Source organism: Ornithorhynchus anatinus, chromosome 8, assembly GCF_004115215.2.
Source record: "Ornithorhynchus anatinus isolate Pmale09 chromosome 8, mOrnAna1.pri.v4, whole genome shotgun sequence".
NCBI classification, from domain to species: Eukaryota; Metazoa; Chordata; class Mammalia; order Monotremata; family Ornithorhynchidae; genus Ornithorhynchus; species Ornithorhynchus anatinus.
In genome coordinates, this window is record NC_041735.1 from 64,898,823 (window position 1) to 64,921,219 (window position 22,397).

The 22,397-nt window shown below is 42.8% G+C and overlaps 1 protein-coding gene across 6 annotated transcripts in view; it reads left to right on the forward strand.

Annotated features, from left to right (window-relative positions):
- DGKB (diacylglycerol kinase beta) overlaps window positions 1–22,397 on the forward strand; it is a 609,664-nt gene that overhangs the window by 316,350 nt on the left and 270,917 nt on the right. For all 6 annotated transcript variants that reach the window (XM_039912948.1, XM_029070029.2, XM_029070032.2 and 3 more), the window contains one exon: window positions 19,049–19,113. In XM_039912948.1, the coding sequence (XP_039768882.1) occupies window positions 19,049–19,113 (65 nt within the window). The remainder of the gene's footprint in view (window positions 1–19,048; window positions 19,114–22,397) is intronic.

The window sequence follows — 22,397 nt, forward strand, 5'->3', positions numbered from 1 at the left end:
CCTCATTTGTAAACGGGGGATTAAACCCTATTCCATCGTATTTAGACTGAGTCCATTCGAGACAGAGATGGTGTCAACCTGATTATCTTGTATATAGCCCACCACTTAGTATAGTGCTTGGCACAAAGTAAACACTTAACGAGTAGCATTGGGAAAAAAAAAAAGAGTCTGCTTTTATATCTGGGACTAGTCAGAATAGAGTTCTAAACCAGAAATCTTCAGTATTTCTCTCGACACAGGGCACTGGGAATTGCCCCAGAGAGATTGGAAATTGGACACCTCTGCTACTCCAGTTTGGAAAATAGAATGGCTAATAATAATATTGCTAATAATTATGGTTATTTGCTAAGTGCATACTATGTGCAAAGCACAGCTGTAAGCTCTGGGGTAGATACAAGGTAAACAGGTTGGACACAGTCCCTGTCCCACATGGAGCTCAGTCTTAATCCCCATTTTACAGATGAGTTAACTGAGGCACAGAGAAGTGAAGTGACTTACCGCAGGTCACATAGCAGTTAGGTGGCAGGGCTGGGATTAGAACCCACCTCCATTACCAAGACTGTGCTCTTGCTACTAGGCCATGTTGCTTCCTTAATGGTTCTATTTCAAGAAGGCAGGTGGTTTCCCAGCATTTTTTCCTCCTTTGAGACTAGTATCTATGTGTGGTGTGGCTATCATTCCCAAATCATTTACATTTGTTTGGAAAAATAATCTTTGCTGGTACTAAAAAGAAATGACAAAAAAAACTAAGAAATGTCATGAACAACAGCTGGCCCAGGACTGGTGTTAGGAGTTGTGTTTGCTTGCCTGCTGTGGGGAAATTGATTTATCTTTGTTTGTTTTGAATTTTCAATGTCAGTGCCCTTCTAGCCCTGGTGTGGAAAAACTTGGAGGCACTCTCTTCACCCTGCCCACAACCTTTAGATTCTGGGAACTCCTAGGCTAAGTGTAGAGAGCAAGGGCCTGGGAGCCAGAGGACCTGGGTTCTAATGCTGGCTTGGCCACTTGCATGCTTAACTTCTCCATGCCTCAGGTTTCTTGTCTGTAAAATGCATGTACAATACCTGTTCGCCCTCCCTTTTAGATCCTGGGATCCACGTGGAACAGAATCTGGGCCCAACCTGATCATCTGGACTAATCTCGTGCAGAGCACAGTGCTTGGCAAATAATAAGTTCTTAACCAGTACCAAAAACAATAGTTCTTTGGGGCTGAATTCATCCCTCCTCCTGGAAGAGATGTAGTTCTTTCCACCTGCCAACTTCATGGGTCGGATTAAACTCCCTAGTAATCTTGGTTCCTCTTCCTAGTGTGTTTTCTAGCTCCCGTATAATATTAATAATAATGATGATGGTATTTGTTAAGAAGTTACTATATTCCAAGAACTGTTCTAAGTGCTGGGGTAGATACACGGTAAGTAGGTTGTCCCACGTGGGGCTCACAGTCTTAATCCCCATTTACCAGATGAGGTAACTGAGGCACAGAGAAGTTAAGTGACTTGCCCAAAGTCACACAGATGACAAGTGATGGAGCCGGGATTAGAACCCATGACCTCTGACTCCCAAGACCATGCTCTTTCCACTAAGCCCCACTGCTTCTCATAATTATGGTATTTGTTTAGCACTTATGATGTGCCAAGCATTGTCCTACACACCTGGATAGTCCCACGTGGAGCTCACGGTATTAATCCCTATTTTCCAGATTAGGTAACTGAGGGCACAGAGAAGTGAAGTGACTTGCCCAAAGTCACACAGCAGAAAAGTGGAGGAGCTGGAATTAAAAGCCGCATCCTCTGACTCCCAAGCCTGTGCTAATTCCACTAAGCTAAAATGGCAGTCCTTTAAATATAATCTATAATGTAAAATATAAATTTTATAGTTATATAAAATATATAAATATGTAATAATATAATATAAGCAGAAATATGTATAATCAATGTTTAGAATGCAAAATATAACTACAAGAATGTGTGCAGTATTCACAGGATAGACGAATGATAGTTTTATAAAATGGCCAAACAATTTCTTCTATTTTGATTTTGATCATTTTCCAAAAGACACCTAGATTTTTGGTGATCTTATTTGTATTTCAGTTGTGACTTGCCTAATTTCACAAAGCAAGCCATTGGCAGGACTGGGTGATTTTAGGATGACATTGGAGATAGGGAGAACGGTGGTCTGTCGGATACGAAGGGGGATGGAATTCCAGGCCGGAGGGAGGACATGGGCAAGGGGTCCGTGGTGAGATAGACGAGATCTACTTTGTTGATTTCAACCATTCATTCATTTATTGAATCGTATTTATTGAGCACTTACTGTATGCAGAGCACTGTACTAAGCACTTGGAATGTACACTTTGGCAACAGAGACAATACCTGCCCAACGACGGGCTCACAGTCTAAAAGAGGGAGACAGACAACAAAACAAAACCACAGTGTGTAGTCCCTGAACTGAGTGAACAATTGCAGTGACATCTTTTTTTCAGAATTGTGACATGGTAGTTCAGAGTTTATTATCATCATTTAATCAGTGGTATTTATTGAGCACTTCTTGTGTTCAGAGCACGGTATTAAGCACTTGGGAGCGTGCAGTAGACATGATTCCTGCTCTGCAGAACCCTATACATACACACACACACACATACATACATATATACACACATATATACAAGCAGGCATATATGTGTATATAGATATATAATGTATCTCTCCATATCTGTCTATATAGAGAGAGATATATATGCATTTTTGATTATCTTCCTAAGATGTATTACTTCAGAGTAAATCTAGTCTTTCGTTTGCATCTAGGTTAGAATTTATTTCCACTGAAAACAATTATTTTGTATACTTCTCTGTTCCAGTCAGTTCTTGATCCTGTCATCATCGTTTTCCTCATATCAGTAATTTGCCATGTTTTACAAATCTAAATGACAATATCAAACTGCTGACCCCGTGTACAGCACAGAGAACAACCTACATGAAAATCTAAAAAATCGGTTGTGTACCATAGTCGATAATGCAAAAATTGTTCGATTGTTTACGGTGAGGTAGGAGAGATGTTAGTTCAGTAAGTAAAAAGTGCAAGGCACTAGGTTAAATATTAATTTGAATGTCTTCAATAATGGGTATCTCTGCTATTTAAGGAAGTCATTATAACAACAAGAGTTATTGATTAGAATTAATTCACTACAAAAAGTCTCCAATCATTTTTAACATAAGTTTTTCCTCTTAAACCATAACCTGAAGCTTGTCTTTTCTGTGGTCAATTTAGCAACAAATTTGCAATTAATCATTTGCTGATTGCAATGAACGGTATGTCAATAATACACAGCTCAAATTGCTAAAAGGGTTATACTGAGCTTTATTGTTTTCCTTTCGTCTTGGGAACACTTTGTCTAGCTGCGTTTCCTAGAATGCATTTTGAATAGATGTTTTGAAGTAATGCACACCAGTTTTAAAGAGACACCACTGGCTGCTTGGGGGGTATAAATCAAGATCTCCCCTAACTCTCTACTGGCATGCCAAAATTTGGACATCTGTTCTGACTCTTTCCATGCGCAATAAGATTCTTCCAACATAACAGCATAAATGAAGAGTTTCATTATCTTAAATGTCATAGCATTTGTTTGATTTATCATTTGTGGATTTGAAGAGCTGAAATTGTAAACTGGGTTTTCTTTTTTCTATTTCAGTGTCCTTTCAAATGTCTATGCACCTGAAAAATCTTTAAAAAATCGTATCCATAATTTATAAGGTGCAATTGGCGATTTTTGTGATTACTGAAAAATTGCCGTGGATGATCTATAAAGTTTAGTAATTTCTAAAAGCATAAATATTTTACTAGAGAAACATACCCTTTTAAAGCACAAAAAGGTTTCTTCTTGCAGCGGTGGTGTACTTAGTGGGGAATAATGCACGAACGAGAGGCATTCTTCACCATTTACAAGATTTTTTTTTTTTGAGAATGGTTTTATAGATTCTGATTTTTAAGTTGTAAAGTCGTTGCAGTTGGAATTTTTCCATTGTGCGTTTCAGAAAGAAATGAGCCTGTATGTTCCACCATCCCAATCTGTGATGACTATATGAATAATAAACTATCTATATCGAACCTCAAATAGATGGCTTTGAAGCCTGGCAAGATCAACTTTTCCTGTATTTGCTTCCCATTCCTGTATCAGGCTTTAATAGCCAAAGGGAGCAGTGATGAACCGTTTGATCATAATTGAGTACAGATGAATAACAACCACAATTTAAATGTTCCCTTAAAGGGTTGGACTGACCAGAAGTCATGAGTGATCGTAAGAACTCATCGAATGCGTCTTCTTTAGGAGGACAAACTATTGCACTTCCGGTCCTAATACCTACTTATTCTTTTCGGTGTTTGAGCAAAATAATGGGATACCATTCGATGCACAGTAAATTACTTAACTAAGTTACTGAGGCACAGCAGTGTTTGACAAATCGATACCCTGCGTTTGCATTTTTTTTTTTAATGTAGAAGCTTTCACCTTCATGTGTTTTGCATACTTTGCATATCCGGTGTCAGAGGTTCAGTGGTGTTTTGACTAGGATAACATTTAGATCAAAGGTACCTTAGAGCATTTTGTAAGGGAATAACTAGAGGCGGTGGTGTTTCTCCAAAACAACCCGCAGAGTGGATAATTGTGTTGAAATTCCCCCTTTAGGTGGAAAAGTAACAGGGTTATTATTGTCCTGGGAAATGAAAATTTCAACTCCATATTTTGGGATGGTTACATTTGAATGATTAAAATAGTTCACGTTCTGATTGATGATATTCTGAAATGTTCTTTCACCAATTTGTTAGGGGGTTACGGTATGCTACACTCTGAGTTAGAGCCAAAATTCAAGTGAATCCCCATCCCAGTAGATTTTACATTTTACAGATGAAGAAACCGAGCTACGGAGATTTTAACTGGCTTACTCAAAATCACGCAGCAGTTCCAGGAGCGGAACTTAGATAAGAACTGGTGCTAGGGAACTGTACGATTAGGGATCTTCAGTGCTTCATTTCAGCTTTTGGTCCTAGTGATAGTTTACATGAAAATTAAATTTTCTTTTAAATCCCCAATATATCTAATCTATTCAAACCTTATGCCTCATTCATTCAATCACATTTATTGAGCACTTACTGTGTGCAGGGCACTGTACTAAGGGCTTGGGAGAGTACAATGCAACAATAAATTGCCACTTTCCCTGCCCACAATGAGCTTGCAGTCTAGAGGTGGGAGACAGACATTACTAGAAATAAAGAAATGACAGATATGTACATAAGCGCTGTGGGGCTGGGAGGGGGATGAACAAATGGAGCAAGGCAGGGTGACACAAGAGCGGAAGAAAAGGAAAGGGGGGGACTTAATCTGGGAAGGCCTCTTGGAGGAGATGTGTCTTCAATAAAGCTCTGAAGCAGGCAGAGGGTAATTGCCTATCTGATCTGAGGAGGGAGGGTGTTCCAGATCAGAGGCAGGATGTGGATGAGGGGTCAGCGGCGAGATAGACAAGATCAATCCTCTCTTCCTTCTCTTCCATTCCCTTCTACGCTTCTGCATCACCCTGATTTGCTCCCTTTATTTATCGCCCGTGCCAGGCCCCTCAGCACTTATGTACATCTCTGTCATTTATTCATTTATATTCAAGTGTGTCTCCCCACCTTTAGACTGCAAAATTGTTGTGGGCAGGGAATGTGTCTGTTTTCTTGCTATTTTGTTCTCTTAAATCCATCGGCTATCAGGCTCGTGACCTTCATGCCCCATCCCCACACAAATAAATTTAAATCAAACAGCTCTTTTCGGTTCATGTTTATATAGAATTTGATTAGAAAAACAGCGTGGCTTAGTGCAAAGAGCATGGGCCTTGAAGTCTGATGACCTGGATTCTAATTCTATCTCTGCCATGTGCCTGCAGTGTGACCTTGGGCAAGTCACTCAACCTCTCCATGCCTCAGTTACCTCATCTGTAAAATGGGGATTAAATTATCCTACCTCCTACTTAGAATGTGATCCCCATTTGGGACAGGGACCGTGTCCAAAAATATTTCCCAAGTACTTAGAACAGTGCTCGGCACATAGTTAGTGCTTAGCAAATGTAATAATAATAATAATAGAGAAGACCAAAGTAGCCATTCGATTTTGGAGTATTGAAATCCCTACAGAATGCATTGATTTAGGTATTTAGAAACACACAGTAATCAGTCAGTGGTATTTATTGAACATTTACTGTGTGCGGAACACTGTATTCAGTGCTCGATTAGAGGTTGAAGACAGAGTCTCTGCTCTCCAGGACACAAATGGACATCATTTGCCAAATTTATATTAGGTGAAAGAGTAATGATAATAAGAATTTGTTTTCAATAATTCTTACCATTATGGTATTAAACTCTTATGTGCCAGGCAAAGAGAGGTAAATTGATTTGTCCAAAGTCACACAGCTGACTAGTGGCAGAGACAGGATTAAAATCTGTCTTTCCTGACTCCCAGTCAATCAATCAATCATATTTAGTAAGTACCTGAAGGGTGCAAAGCACTGCACTAAGCTCTTGGCAGAGTACGATACCACAAAATAACAGTCACATTCGCTATCCGCAACGAGCCCAAAAGTAGAAGGGGAGACAGACATTCATACGAATGAATGAATCATGAATATGTACATAATGCTGTGTGACTGAGGTGGGGGATGTGACCAAAGGAACAAATCGGGGTGACGCAGAAAGGAGTGGGAGAAAAAGAAACGAAGGCTTAGTCAGGAAAGGCCTCTTTGAGGACATATGCCTTCAATAAGGCTTTGGATTTGGGAAGAGGAATCATCCGTCGGATATTGAGAGGAAGGGTGTCCCAGGCCAGAGGCAGGACGTGGACGAGAGGTCGGTGGTGAGATAGACGAGATCGACATACAGCGAGTTGGTTGGAGGTTTAGGAGCCAAGTGTGCGGGCGAGGTTGTGATAGGAGAGGAGCAAGGTGATGGAGGGCTTAAAAACCGATTCTAAGGAGTTTCCGTCTGTTGCGGAGGTGGGTAGGCAACCACGGGAGGTTCTTGAAGAGAGGAGAAACATGGACTGAATGGTTTTCCAGAAAAATGATCTGGAAAACAGAGTGAAGCATGGACCTGAGTGGGGAGAAACAGGAGGCAGGAAAGTCAGCAAGGAAGCTGATACAATCATCGCGGCTGGAGAGGATAAGTGCTTGGATTAATGTGGTAGCTGATTCGTCTTTGAGAGGAAAGAGTGGATTTTGTGATGCTGTGAAGGTTGAACCGACAGGATCTACTGATCGGATGAATATGTGGGTTGAATGAGACAGATGAGTCAAGGGAAATGGCAGCCTTGCGCTTTTTTCTACCAAGCCAGGCTGCTTCCCGGAGCACAGATGAGCCCTCTCCCCTCTTTCAAAACCTCATTAAAAGTGCATCTCCTCCATGAAGCCTTCCCTGACTAACCCTTCATTTCATCTTCTCTCACTCTCTCCTGCCTCAGCCTGCTCTTGGATTTGCTCCCATTATTCACCCCTCCCTCAGCTCTTCAGGACTTCTATACATTACCAGAATTCATTTAGTTATATTCATGTCTGTCTCCCCCTCTAGCCTGAAACTTCATTAATAAATGTTGGTATTTGTCAAGTGCTTACTACGTGCAGAGCAGAGCACTGTTCTAAGCATTGGGATAGATACAGGGGAATGAGGTTGTAAGGGCAGGGAACTTTTGTACCAACTTTGTTCTACTGTACTCTCCCGAGTGCTTAGTACAGTGTTCTGCATACAGGAAATGTTCAATAAATACCTTCAGCGGTAGGTGGTGTCACTCTAGGCAAGAGAAGCAGCATGGCTCAGTGGAAACAGCCCGGGCTTAAGAGTCAGAGGTCATGGGTTCTAATCCCAGATCTGCCACTTGTCAGCTGTGTGACTGTGGGTAAGTCACTTCACTTCTCTGTGCCTCAGTTACCTCATCTGTAAAATAGGGATTAACTGTGAGCCTCCCGTGGGACAACCTGATTACCCCGTATTACCGCAGGGCTTAGAACAGTGCTCTGCACATATTAAGCGCTTAACAGATACCAACGTCATTATCAGGCAGGCTTTGAAGGAATAAGATTTGCCTTTTGGTGAATTGGAGGGGCAAGAGGACTCATGAGGAAAAAGATCTGTGCAGTAGGTCGGAGATGGCAGAGTCACTGGGGACGTGAGAGTGAATGGCCTTGAAACCAGTGGTGAGTACTTGTGCCTCATGAGCCAAAAATGGTTAGTCAGTGCAGGTTTGAGAGAAGGGAATGGTGTGTTACAAACTGCACTGGACGATGCTTATTGGAAGCTGTGTGTCGGAACAACTGAATAAAGGAGAGTTAGAGGCAGAGGCAGGAATAAGGAAGATGATGCTCTCTGCACATAGTAAGCACTCAATTGATGCGACTGATTGATTGATGGTTGAATTTTGCAATGGGGTTTGTGAGCATAAGCAATATCTACAGACCATTAATCATGACTAATTTATCTGATATAGTCAAAACTACTATCAAGTTATGTGGGCATTGATAACCTGGGTATTCCTGAATTAGCCTCATTTAAACTACCCAGCTCTAGACTTTTGTTCATTTTAATTAGAGAAACCATCTTGGAAAAAAAAAAATCAACCAGTTTAAAGTAGTTGTTCATTAGTCATTTATGTTTTTTCTCTAGCATAAAAATGATTATTTAATGGAGATTTTAATCACAGAAAGTTTAGAGATGAGCAGAATGTAAGTGCATTAATCTTTCCAATAAGGTTATTCACAATGTATAAGGTTACTCCTATGAGGAGGCTGGTACGAGATTCCCTTCCGGTAATGCTAATAGCCATTAAAAAGATGAATATATCCGTGGGTAAGTCAATGATAAGGTATTAAAGAGGTATAGGAACTTAAGCTTCTATTCTACTTGGCAGATCGCTTTGGGAACTGTCCCAGTTCAATTAAAACTTTTTTTTTTCCATTTCCTAAGAGTAGATCGAGAGGCATTGGGCACCATGTTGGTCTGACCTGCGCTGGCTGACTTTAACACACATGTAGAAAGCCCTATATAACCTTGAGAGGAAGACATCTGGAAACGAATTGGGTGAAAGCCCTGAAAAAACATATTTCTTTTAAAATATGGGTCATTCAAAATGTGGGTCGGCAGCACACTGGGAGAGGTAGACGCTTCCACTTGAAAGTCCTAAGGCAGGGATCAGTCAGTCAGTCGTATTTATTGAGCACTTATTGTGTGCAGAACAACCTACTAAGCGCTTGGGAGAGTACAGTATAATAATGAAGAGACATTCCCTGCTCTCAACGAGCTTACAGGCTAGAGGGGAGATTGCTAATGCCCCGCTACAACCCAGCCTGCACACTTCGATCCTCTAATGCTCACCTTCTCACCGTACCTCAATCTCCTCTATCTTGCCATGGACCTCTCAGCCACATCCTGCCTCTGGCCTGGAATGTCCTCCCTCTTCATAACCCACAGACAATCATTCTCTCCACCTTCAAGACCAGACCGAAGGCCCACCTCCTCCAAGGGGCCTTCCCTGACTAATCCCTATTTTCCTCTCCACCCACTCCTCTTCTAGGTCTCCCTGACTTGCTCCCTTTATTCATTGCCCCCTCCCAGCCCAAGAACACATGTGTACCTATCTGTAATGTCTTTGTATTAATTCATTCTTTCACTCATATTTATTGAGTGCTTCCTGTGTGCAGAGGACTGTACTAAGCACTTGGAAAGTACGATTCAGCAAAAGATAGAGAGAATCCCTACCCAGAGAGTCTAGAAGGGGGAGACAAACTAAACAAATAGACAAGCATCAATAGCATCAAAATAGATGAATAGAATTATAAATATATGCACATCATTAATAAAATGGAGTAATAAATATTTACAAATATGCACAAGTGCTGGGGGGCGGGGAAGGGGGCAGAGCAGAGGGAGGGAGTTAGGGCAGTGGGGAAGGGAGGAGGAGCAGAGGAAGAGGAGGGATCAATCTGGGAAGGCCTCCTGGAGGAGGTGGACTCTCAGTAAGGCTTTTAAGGTAGGAAGAGAGCTATTTTGGCAGATGTGAGGAGGGAGGGCATTCAGAGAAGCAGCGTGGCTCAGTGGAAAGAGCCCGGGCTTGGGAGCCAGAGGTCATGGGTTCGAATCCCAGCTCTGCCATTTGTCAGCTGTGGGACTGTGGGCAAGTCACTTCACTTCGCTGTGGCTCAGTTACCTCATCTGGAAAATGGGGATGAAGACTGTGAGCCTCACGTGGGGCAACCTGATTACCCTGTATCTACTCAGTGTTTTGAACAGTGCTCGGCACATAGTAAGCGCTTAACAAATACCGACATTATTATTCCAGGACAGAGGTAGAATATGGGCCAGGGGTCGACGATAGGACAGGCGAGAACGAGGTCCATGGAGAAGGTTAGCGGCAGAGGAGCAGAGTGTACAGGCTGGGGCTGGGATGTAGGAGGAGAGAAGGGAGTTGAGGAAGGAGGGGGCCAGGTGATGGACAGCTTTGAAGCCAAGAGTGAGGAGGTTTTGTTTGATACGGAGGTTGATAGGCAACCACTGGAGATTTTTGAGGAGGGGAACGATATACCCAGAGCTTTTCTGTAGAAAGATGATCAGGGCAGCAGAGTGAAGTATAGACTGAAGGGGGGAGAGACAGGAGGATGGGAGATCAGAAAGGAAGCTGATGCAGTAATCCAGTCGGGATACGATGAGAGATTGCACCAACAAGTTGGGATGGAGAGGAAAGGGTGGATCTTGGCAATGTTGTGAAGGTGAGATCGGCAGATTTTGGTGACATATTGCATGTGTGAGGTGAATGAGAGAGCGGAGTCAAGGATGACGCTGAGGTGGTGGGCTTGTGAGACAGGAAGGATGTTAGTGCCGTCCACAGTGACGGGAAAGTCAGGGAGAGGGTTTGGGAGGGAAGATAAGGAGCTCAGTCTTGGACAAACCTGTGCCCTTTCCACTGAGTCACTCTGCTCCTCTAAGTTGGTAATATAGAGGGAACAGTTAGGAATGTTAGCTGGAGGGATGGAAGCAAAGTTGCCTAATGGAAAGAGCATGGGCCTGGGAGTCAGAGGACTTGGGTTCTTAGAGAAGCAGCGTGGCTCAGTGGAAAGAGCACGGGCTTTGGAGTCAGAGGTCATGAGTTCGAATCCCAGCTCTGCCACTTGTCAGCTGTGGGACTGTGGGCAAGTCACTTAACTTCTCTGTGCCTCAGTTACCTCATCTGTAAAATGGGGATTATGGCTGTGAGCCCCACGTGGGACATCCTGATTCCCCTGTGTCTATCCCGGAGCTTAGAACAGTGCTCGGCACATAGTAAGCGCTTAACAAATACCAACGTTATCATTATCTCAACTCCATCACTCCCTTGCTTGAGAAGTAATTTAATTTATCTGTGTCTTAGTTTTCTCATAAACGAAATGGCAATTCAATACCTGTTCTTCCTCCTACTTAGATTGTGTACTCCAGGTGGGACAGGGACCGTTTATGACCTGATTCATTTGTTTCTACCCTGCTGCTTTGAACAGAGCTTGACCCATAAAAAATGCTTCACAAAAACTGATGTTATTATAAAACACTATATATAATATTATATAATATAAAATAGTCGCTGCATGGCTTAGTGGCAAGAGCAGGGGCTTGGGAGTAAGAGAACGTGGGTTCTTATCCCACCTCCACCACTTATCTGTTATGTGACCTCGGGTAAGTCACTTCACTTCTCTGTGCCTCAGTTATCTCATCTAAAAAATGTGGATAAAGACTGTGAGCCCCACGTGGGACAACCTGATTACCTTGTATTTCCCCCAGTGCTTAGAACAGTACTTGGCACATAAGAAGAGCTTAACAAATGCCATAACCATTCCTTATTTTATTAACACTATATTATTTCATAATAACAAAGTTCATAACCAAAAGAATGGCAACCATACCATAGTTCTTCCCTGAGTCCTGTTCCCACTCTTGGAGAGAGGATATTCCATTGGCTGGGTTTTGGATTTTTTTTTAAATGGTATTTATTAAGCATTCATTCCATCGTATTTATTGAGTGCTTACTGTGTGCAGCGGACTGTACTAAATGCTTGGAAAGTACAATTCGGCGAGAGAGAGACAATCCCTACCCAACAACGGGCTCGCCGTCTAGAACGGGGAGACAGACAGCAAAACAAAACACGTAGACAGGCATGTAGTATGAGTCAGGCACTGTACTAAGCAGTGAGGTAGATAGAAACGAATCAGCTTGGGCACAGTCCGTGCCTCACATGGGGTTCACAGATTTAATCCCTTTTACAGATGATGTAAATGAGGCCCAGATTAGTAAAGTGACTCATCCAATATCACCCAGCAGACATGTAGTGGAGCCGGGATTAGAACCCAGTTCCTTCTGACTCCCAGGTCCGGGCTCTATCCACTAAGCCAACCTGCTTCCCTTCCAGGAGTATCAGTTAGTTCTCACAATTGTATGAGCTAATTAATGAATAAGTAGTATTTATTTTACATCTACTGGAGGCAGAGCACTGTCCTAAGTATTTTTAGTTCAGTAGTGTTAGTAATCATAGCCCATGTGTTCAATAAATCATTGGTATTCATTTACACTAATTACCTGCAGAGCACCGTACTAAGCAATTGGTAGAATACAATTCAACAGAGTTGATAGAATCACCCATTATCCACCAGGAGCGTGCAGTCATTTATTCATTGAATTGTATTTATTGAGGGCTTACGGTGTGCAAAGCACTGTACTGAGCACTTGGGAGAGTACAGTATAACCATAAACTGCCATGTTCCCTGCCCACAATGAGCTTACAGTCTAGAGTGACTGAATTATAAATTGCAAGTTAATAATAATAATGAGGATATTTGTTAAGCACTTACTATGTGCCAAGCACTGTTTTAAGTGCTGGGGTAGATGCAAGGTTGTACCAGATGGGGCTTACAGTCTTCAGCCCCATTTTACAGATGAGGCCACTGAGGCACAGACAAGTGAAGTGACTTACCCAGGGTCACACAGCAGACGGTGGCAAAGCCAGGATTAGAACCCACATTCTCTGACTCCCAAGCCAGTGCTCTTGCCATTAGGCTACACTGCTTTTCTACTAGGCCACGCTGCTTCTCTCTCTTCAAGGAAGTTATAATCTCTAGACTGTAAACTCAGGGGCAGGGAAAGTGTCTGTTGTGGTTTTTGTGCTCTCCCAAGTGCTTAGTACAGTGCTCTGCACATAGTAATGCCCAATAAATACGATTGAATGAATGATCTCATGGGAGCCCCATTCCTTTGTGACAATCCCAGGACTTTGGATCTCTCTCTCCCTCTGGAGGGGCTACATATGTCTCGTTGAATAGTAAGCGATCCGATTTCTTTTCTCTTATGCAGAGATAATCTTGAGGCTCTTACTGGCCACTCCATCTCCTGAAGGGAGAGAGAAGGTGGGCTGATGTTCCCTCGGAAGTATAGATCTTTTGAGAGGATGGTTTATAATAATGCTAATAATAATAACGAGAATAAAAACATTTTCTAAGTGCTTACTATGTGTCGAGTACTGTTCTAAACACAGAGAAGCAGCATGGCCTAGTGGACAGAGCACGGGCCTGAGAGTTAGAAGGTCATGAGTTCAAATCCCTGTTCTGTTGTATGTCTGCTGTGTGACCTCGGTCAAGTCACTTCACTTCTCTGTAGCCTCAGATACCTCATCTGTCGAATGGGGATTGGGACTATGAGGTCCACATGGGACAGGGACTGTGTCCAAGCTGATTTGCTTGTATCCACACCAGAGCCTAGTACAGTCCCTGGAACATAATAAGCGCTTAACAAATACCACAGTTATTATCATTATAATTATTATTATTCACTGGGTCAGGTACAAGCTATTCAGGTTGGACACAGTCCTTGTCGCACGTGGGGCTCACAGTCTTAAACTTCATTTTTCAGATAAGGCAACTGAGGCACAAAGAAGTTAAATGACTTGCCAAGGTCACACTGTATATTCCAAGTGCTTAGTACAGTGCTATGCACATAGTAAGCACTCAATAAATACTATTGCATGAAAGAACAGCAGACACGTGGTAGAGCCAGGAGTGAAACGCAGATCCTTCCGAGTCCTGGGTCCATGATCCATCCACTAGGCCATGCCACCTCTCTAGGGAATTGTAAATGATGATTAGCATTTGTAGAGCACCTACTGTGTGCGGAGCACTGTGCTAATCACTGGGTGAGAGCACTAGAGTTAGTGGAAATGGTCCCTGCACCCACGAGGCTTACAGTCCAGTGGGGAAGGAAGATTCTGAAAGCATTTATGGATCGGAGTTTTCTGATTAATTTAAGGGAACCCCTGGCTAACACTTCGTTCTGGGTCTGTCGGTTCCTTTCTCCGTGTTCTCTGGGGAGATGCCAAAAGGACGCAATCTCCGAGGATTTGGACTGAATTCTCTTCCAAATGAACACCTGCTGCCATTGTTCCCTCTGTTCTTTTCAATCTCCTAGTTAATTCTGATTCACTGTTTGTGGGTGAGTCTGTTTAATCTTCTCCAAAAAGCTTCATTTACTTGAAAAATGGCTTCATTTAGTTCTTTCTCACGACAGTGCACCTTCCAGGATTAGTGTATCCGATCAGTTGAACCTATCTTTTTTTTAAAAAACAAAAAACAAAAACTATCTCCCTCTCCTAGAGGTTCTACACTGTCGACAATTTCAGGATCTTAATTGTGGGGGATTTTAATGCAATAATTGTTTCTCTGGCCTGGTAATGGTAGAATATGGGTAAATGTCTGACATTTCCTTTTTGCTTATCCTGCTCGGGAGAAGATGGTGATAATGGCTAGGATCTGCTTTCTCCACTAATGGCCCCATAAAGCAAACCTAGGTTTGACAAAGAACTCTATAGCCCACCCCCTGAAGCCCACAGAACTCAAGGTACAATTAGGCTGCATTTACACAGACAAACTGAAGAGGAGATGTATGAGCTGAGTGATCAACAGAAGGAGATTTGAGAGCGAGTTTAATCAATATAAAGAGACACATGGGAGACTACAAATCTAGAATTACCATCCTTTCCTCAAATGTAGAAGCCTTTTTTTTTTTTTTAATCTCAGTTATCCAGATAATTCCCTCAACTTTCCACTTTCCCATGCGTGTATAGATACTGGCTTAGTCCGATATACACCTAGTTTTTCTGCCTCTTTGGATTTTATATGAAAGAGATTCTCGGTGTACAGTTTTCGCTCTGGACTGTAAAGCTTCTTTGTGACGACCAGTCTGTTATATTTTAATAATAATAATAATGTTGGTATTTGTTAAGCGCTTACTATGTGCAGAGCACTGTTCTAAGCGCTGGGATAGATAAAAGGTAATCAGGTTGTCCCACGTGAGGCTCACAGTTAATCCCCATTTTACAGATGAGGTAACTGAGGCTCAGAGAAGTGAAGTGACTTGCCCAAGTCACACAGCTGACAAGTGGCAGAGCCGGGAGTCCAACTCATGACCTCTGACTCCGAAGCCCAGGCTCTTTCCACTGAGCCATGCTGCTTCCCCTATGAACCGCTAAGTACAGCGCTCTGTAAACAGTAAACAGTAAGCGCTCAATACATACAACTGATAGATTGATCGATTGATAACCTAACCTTAACAAGGAGAAGGGCCTAGTGGATAGAGCACAGGCATTGGAGTCAGAGGCCCTGGGTTCTAAAACTAGTTCTGCCACTCGTCTGCTGTGTGACTTTGGGCAAGTCACTTAATTTACTTGCACATTAGTTACCTCACCTGTGAAATGAAGATAAAGATTGTTAATCCATGTGGAACACAGGCTATGTCCAACCTGATCATCTTGTAACTCCCCAAGCGCCTGTACAGTGCCAGGCACTGTAAATGAAAACCATAAAAAAATTATAATAATGCCCTAGTCTTGGTTTTTAGTTGATGGCTGTATATTTCTCTAGAAAGAACAACAATGCACAGGGGATGAGGAGAACCTATCTTAAAACCACCCAGCCCTTTTACAGACACAACATGGAAACTCCTCAGTCGAGGGTTGGGTGGATTTAAAAAAATGCCTAAATCTTCCAAATTACCCATGCTGGGTCTATTGACAATGAAAGATCCTGGCAGTTCATCACACATATGCTTTAAATTAACTTTAACTGCGGCAAATCGATGATGGATTGTAAATCAATTGGACTCCATTTCAGGCAATGGTGAGGTCAAGAAAAACTTGACAAAATGTAATGATTCTGGCTTTTTCGGGATAAACTCCAACAACAACAACAAAAAATTATTCAAGGGGCAGAAATTGTTAAACTGGGGAAAATCTTGAAAATCTCTTCCTCGGTTATGGTGTGTGACAATTTTACTGGTTAGAACACTGCTCAACGGCTTAGCATTTTAAGAGTGCATTTGAGCTTTGACCCTTAGCACAATGCATTTCGAAAATCTAAATAATAGTAATAATGGTACTTATTAAATGGTTTCTCTGTGTATTGGGCTCACAAATACGGGAGGGAAGGAAAACAGATATCTCAGTTCCATGTTTCGGGTGGGAAAAGATGGAGAGGTAGTGTAGCTTAATAGAAAGAGCACAGTCCTGGAAGTCAGAGGTCCTGGGTTCCAATCCTGGCTCTATCACCTGTCTGCTGTGTGACCTTGGGCAAGTCATTTAACTTCTCTGTGACTCAGTTACCTTCTCTATAAAATGGGAATTAAGACTGTGAGCCCCATGTAGCGGAGGGATTGTGTCCAACCTGATTATCTTGTATCTATCCCAGCGCTTAGTTTAGTGTCTGGCACATAGTAAGCACTTAGCAAATACCCTTAACAAAAAAAAAAAAGTGAGGTCTGGAGAAGTTATGTGCCTTTCCCGCGGTCGCAGAGCAAATCAGTTGCCGAGTGAGAACTGTCACCCAGGCTTCCTGACTCCCAGTTCCGTGCTTTTTCCACCAGACCACTCTGCCTCCATAGGGACTCTGACTATGACATGGAGAAATGGCCCTAAGGGAAGTGACGTAGGGGAAGATCCAGACCAAGCAAACATGGACCAAACAGGCCTGCACCTAGCCCTGAATGGAAGAAGTGAGATGAGTCTCCTCAGAGCAGCTTGGTTGAAGAAGCTCCGAAGCAAGGGAGTTCCCCATGGACACTCTTGGAAAGAAGGAAGGAGAGATCAAGAAGGACAGAGGAACCACAACATTACGGACAGATGTTAAAATATATTACAGATATGTCCATATTGGGATTTTGGTGGGAATGTGGGCAGGGACGGTGTCTACCAACTCTGCTGTATTGTACCTTCTCAGGTGCTTAGTAAACTGTCCATCAATTATTCAATCAATGGTATTTATTGAGAGTTTACTGTGTGCAGAGAACCGTACTAAGCGCCTGGGAGAGTACAGTATAACAGAATTGGTAGACACGTTCCCTGTGCTTACTACAGTGCTTGGCCTCCGATAAGCGTCCAGTAATAAGATTGAACAAATGAAGTTTCCTGCCCACGGTGAGCTTACAGTCTACAGTCTAGTACCACGCTCTACATGTCGTCGTACACTGTAAGCTCCCCGAGGGCGGGGATCACTTCTGCCCATTGTGTTGTAGTCTTCCAAGCACTCAGCACACCGTAAGCACTCAGAAATTGATCGATGGATTGATTCTCACTAGAAACATCCAGCCCGTTTAGTTCTCTAAGACTCCAACTAGAGCCTTGATGAGCAGCTGGAGCATGCTGGGCTATCAAATCAAGGCTTCCTCCTCCTTTGAAATGTTGATTTCTATGCTGACCTACCTCATTTGATCTGTAGGTCCAACTGTTTTTACCTCATCAAGAGGCTTGATCTATTTTTGAGGTCTGAAAAATGTTCATGCGGGAGGTGTGGGGAGGTGGGGGGATTTTCAATCAAATCAGTCTTCCATAGAAAAATGCCTCTCTGTTTACCATCTGCAGTGGGCATTCTCTCCCTGGCTGGTTCGTGCTTTGCATTTTGTTATGCAAGAGTAAACACATTAGCCTTTTCATTTCATTCATTAGACTGTTAGTCCTTGATTAGTGTTTTTAGTTTCTGTCAGATACACAACTTCTTCTTTCTTCTTTTTGTCTTGAGTTTTTCTTTCCCTTTTCCTCTACCATGAAACAGAATTAACAATTAAGCAACACAGTAGCCCTTTCTCATCTTTCTCCCCCACCCCCACCCCCGACCCATGGGGATGATTTGTAAATATATTTGTTTTCCCCTGGAGCCCTCAAGATTCTTCTCTTATTGGGAGATAATGGTCCAGCTGTTTCAGGTTAACTATCAGGGTCTCCGCTTGAGAAACTGGGAACTCAAACTTTCTATTTCCTTTCAACTACATTGGGTGCAATTAGGGGGTCCCAGGCCCCCCCTTGCTGGGTAGGGATTGTCTCCATCTATTGCCAAATTGTACTAAGTGCTTAGTACAGTGCTCTGCACACAGTAAGCGCTCAATATCTACGATTGAATAAGTGAATCAATGAATAATAGCTCTTGTGGTCAAAGTCAGGTATATTTCAATATCAGAAAAATCTCAATGTTTCTATTCATTCTCTAAATGGAAGAGGGGTCCAGCATTTATGACATTTTCTGCTGAGAGATGATTAATGAGTGGAAGAAAATAATCACAGACAATGGTTGGATGTGGCCATTTGCTACACATGAAGTTTCTAGTGCCCCAAATACCAATTTTCTTCTCAACAGCTGCTTCTTACCCATAGTCAAAGCTCCTATGTGCAATCTCATCGTATTAACTAGGACCTTTAGCTTGCTCAACTTTTCCTTAAACAGTCTTACTCTTTCAAACTATCGAGAGATCGTAGGTGAATCCAAAGAGATAAATAGCATGCCTAGGAATGTCAGATTCATGTGCTCAAGGGTAAAAACTTCACCTAAATGGGTCACCACAATCACGTGAAAAAGATGGTAATATGCAAGTGTATATATTTGCATATCGAGTGAAACAGTGTAACATTTATATGTACTTTTTTTAAGAATACTGTGAGTTTTAAAGTTATAATAGTTGTACTTTTTTTTTTATATCTCTTAGGATGCATCAATTGCTCACAGGTTCCACATCATGAGAGAAAAACATCCAGAGAAGTTCAACAGCAGGTAAAGACATGACGGACGTAAATGCCACAGAGTAGTTTTCAGGACATGTGGGTATTTAAAATGTTGTGCGTAAATTTGAGTCACTTTCTCTGATCAGTCTATTGCGTTGATTGGTAGTGGGGGGAGAGATGGCCAGGGAGAACTTTGGGGAGGAGAGAGAAGGGGCAAGGGAGATTTCTGAGCAGGAGAATTTGGGGAGAGCCACTTGACGGGTCCAGTGTCTTCTCTTCTCCCCATACCTCCCCCGGACTGCCTCCCTCATGCTGTAGCCCCAGCTACCACAGTGTCTCTCTGTCATGTAATCATGTGTTTGGTCATAATTTAAGGAAGAAAAAACTCATTTCTTTCCCCTTTTCTACTGTATGTGTGTCAGGGGCGCTGTTGTAATGTGAATGTGTGGATATCTTTATATGTCTTTATATAGTATCTTGGATATCTGCTTCTAATTTGTGAGATGAGTCCCAGAAATCTGGCTAACAGGTGAACGGCACGGCAGTGTGAAAAGAAAATTAAAGGAATCCATCCAAGTGGGTAGGGACTGCTGATTAATGACTGTAGTTGTCCCAACTTCGTGTTCAATCCAATCAAAGGAAAGTAGTCATTGGGATGTTTTTTGCTCCAGTTGGTCTCAGCGTGTGGATAACTTTGGATTGGGCTGGGGGAACTCTCAACTAAGCTCTCTTGTATGGGATTCCTGAACGGTCAGCAGTGTCCAAGATTGGCAGCTGGTGTCCCAGGATGTTGGAGGTTCTGTTTTCCATCCTTCCTCCATGCTGTCAGGATTCTGGAGGTTTTTCTAAATTTGGCGCTACGGTTACGTCCCAGGAATGAGGGGTGGGTGAGAATGAAATACTTCCCGCCAATCTAGTTGATTTGGTGGCAACAAGATCCAGAAAATGGCTGTCGAGAAGAAGCCTGGGGTAGGTTTGGAGATAGCCCTGGGGTTGTATTTCCCTCTAGTAGGAAGCCAGCCCACCCACCAAGAGGTGTGATGTACAGCGTTCTGACCGACCCGTGGAATCATGGATAAAACAAAACTTCTATTGAAAAATGTGGAGGGGGGAAATTCTGGTACCTGGGTGAATGACGTCAAGCGGCCTCCCCTCACACCCACACCTGATAATTGTAATATTTGTTAAGCTTACTACGTGCCAAGCACTTGTCCTAAAGATGGGATAGATGTAAGAATCAGGTTGGAAATAGTCCCTGTCCCACATGGAGTTTGGAGTCTAAATACGAAGGAAAACAAGACTTTCATCCCCATTTGACAGATGAGGCACCCAGAACTGACTTACCTAAGGCCACACAACAGGCACAGGGAAGAGCCAGAATTAGAACCCAGATCCCCATAACACACACAGCGCGACGGCCTCCCAAACAGGCTGATATCTGACTGGGCTTGAGAATGCCAGAGGACAGCCAGTTCATTGCTCTTCCCCCTCCACAGGTGCATCACTAGCTCTCTCCTTTTCATAAATGTGAATTAGAAGGATTTCTTGATGCTCCATACACCTGCCTATATGTAGAATCTGATACACAGTCCGTTTCTTGTTTCAACCGCGGTGTAGAACATGATCTGCGTTTCTATATGAACTCAAGCATAATTCTTAATATTAGTGTTCCAGGAAGGAATTAACGTTATCTCTGGTTTGCTGACATTTTGCCACCAAACACTAGAGAACACTTGTTCGAAGATGGCAGCTGGAGATCCTTATGTTTATTACCAGTTTTGAAACACACTCTACATAGACAGTGGCTTCTTTCATTTAGACTCTTAATACACAAGTGTGTACGGGGGGGAGGGAGCCAGGGATCTAATGCATTTTGAGAATGGGCACTTTGGTGTACTTTGAATACACTGCAAGAACAATTGTAATCTGCATCGGCTTTGTCCCAGAACGCTTTCTTATGTTATTAGAGTTCTGTCAGCATTTTTTTATAAAGTGCTTATTATGTGCCAGGCACTGGTCTAAGCGGGAGGGTAGATACAAGGTAATCAGGTCCGACGTGAGGCTCACAGTGTTAATCCCCATTTTACAGCTGAGGTAACAGAGGCACAGAGAAGTCAAGTGACTTTGCAAGGTCACACAGCGGACAAGAGGTGGAGCTGGGATTAGAGCCTCGCTCCTTCTGACTTCCAGACCCGGTGTCTAGCCACTAGGCCATGCTGTTTCTCGTCGATCCACCACATTTCATGGGGCCTCATTCCCACCTTAACTCTGATTTTTTAGTTCAGGAGATGATAACCATAATCATAGTAATATTAATAAAGAATAGTATTTTGTTAAGCACTTATTATGTGCCACACACTGTTCTAAAAGCTAGGGTAGATGAAAGTTAATCAGGTTGGACTGAGGCCTTGGTCCCACATTCTTTCAGTAGTATTTATTGAGCACTTACTATGTGCAGAGCACTGTACTAAGCGCTTGGAATGTACAAATCGGCAACAGATAGAGACAGTCCCTGCCCATTGACGGGTTTACAATCTAACTGAGGAGAAGCAGCGTGGCTCAGTGGAAAGATCCCAGGCTTCTAATCCCGGCTCTGCCATTTGTCAACTGTGTGACTGTGGGCAAGTCACTTAACTTCTCTGTGCCTCAGTTACCTCATCTATAAAATGGGGATTAAGTGTGAGCCTCACGTGGGACAACCTGATGACCCTGTATCCATCCCAGCACTTAGAACAGTGCTCTGCACATAGTAAGTGCTTAACAAATACCAACATTATTAATCAGGGGACTCTCAATCTAAGTGGGAAGGAGAATAGGATATGAATCCCCATTTTACAGATGAGGAAACTGAGGCACAGAAAAGCAAAGTGCCCTAAGTCACATAGCAGGATTAAAAACAGGCCATCTGAGTCCCAAATCCATGCTCTATCCAGTAAGCCATGTTATTTCCCATGCTGCTGGTGATTGATAGGTGATTATTAACTTTCAATCAATAAATCAATTATATTTAGTTTATGTGAGTAGCACTGCAATAGACACCAGCACTATAAAGGGTTCCCTGGAAAGGTTCTCTGTCCCAAGTCCAGTGATGGGAGAGCTTCATTTTTTTAGCTACGTAGTATGACGGGAAAGATGCGGCAATCTTTCTCCTCAGCCGAGAAGGAGTATCGCCTGGTGGAAATTGCATTGGCCTAGGAGTCAGAGGACTTGGGTTCTAATCCCTACTCTTCCATATGTCTGCTCTGTGGCCTTGCACAAATCAGTCAACTTCTCTGTGCCTCAGTTACCTCAACTGTAAAATGGGGATTAAGACTGAAATCCCCATATGGAACA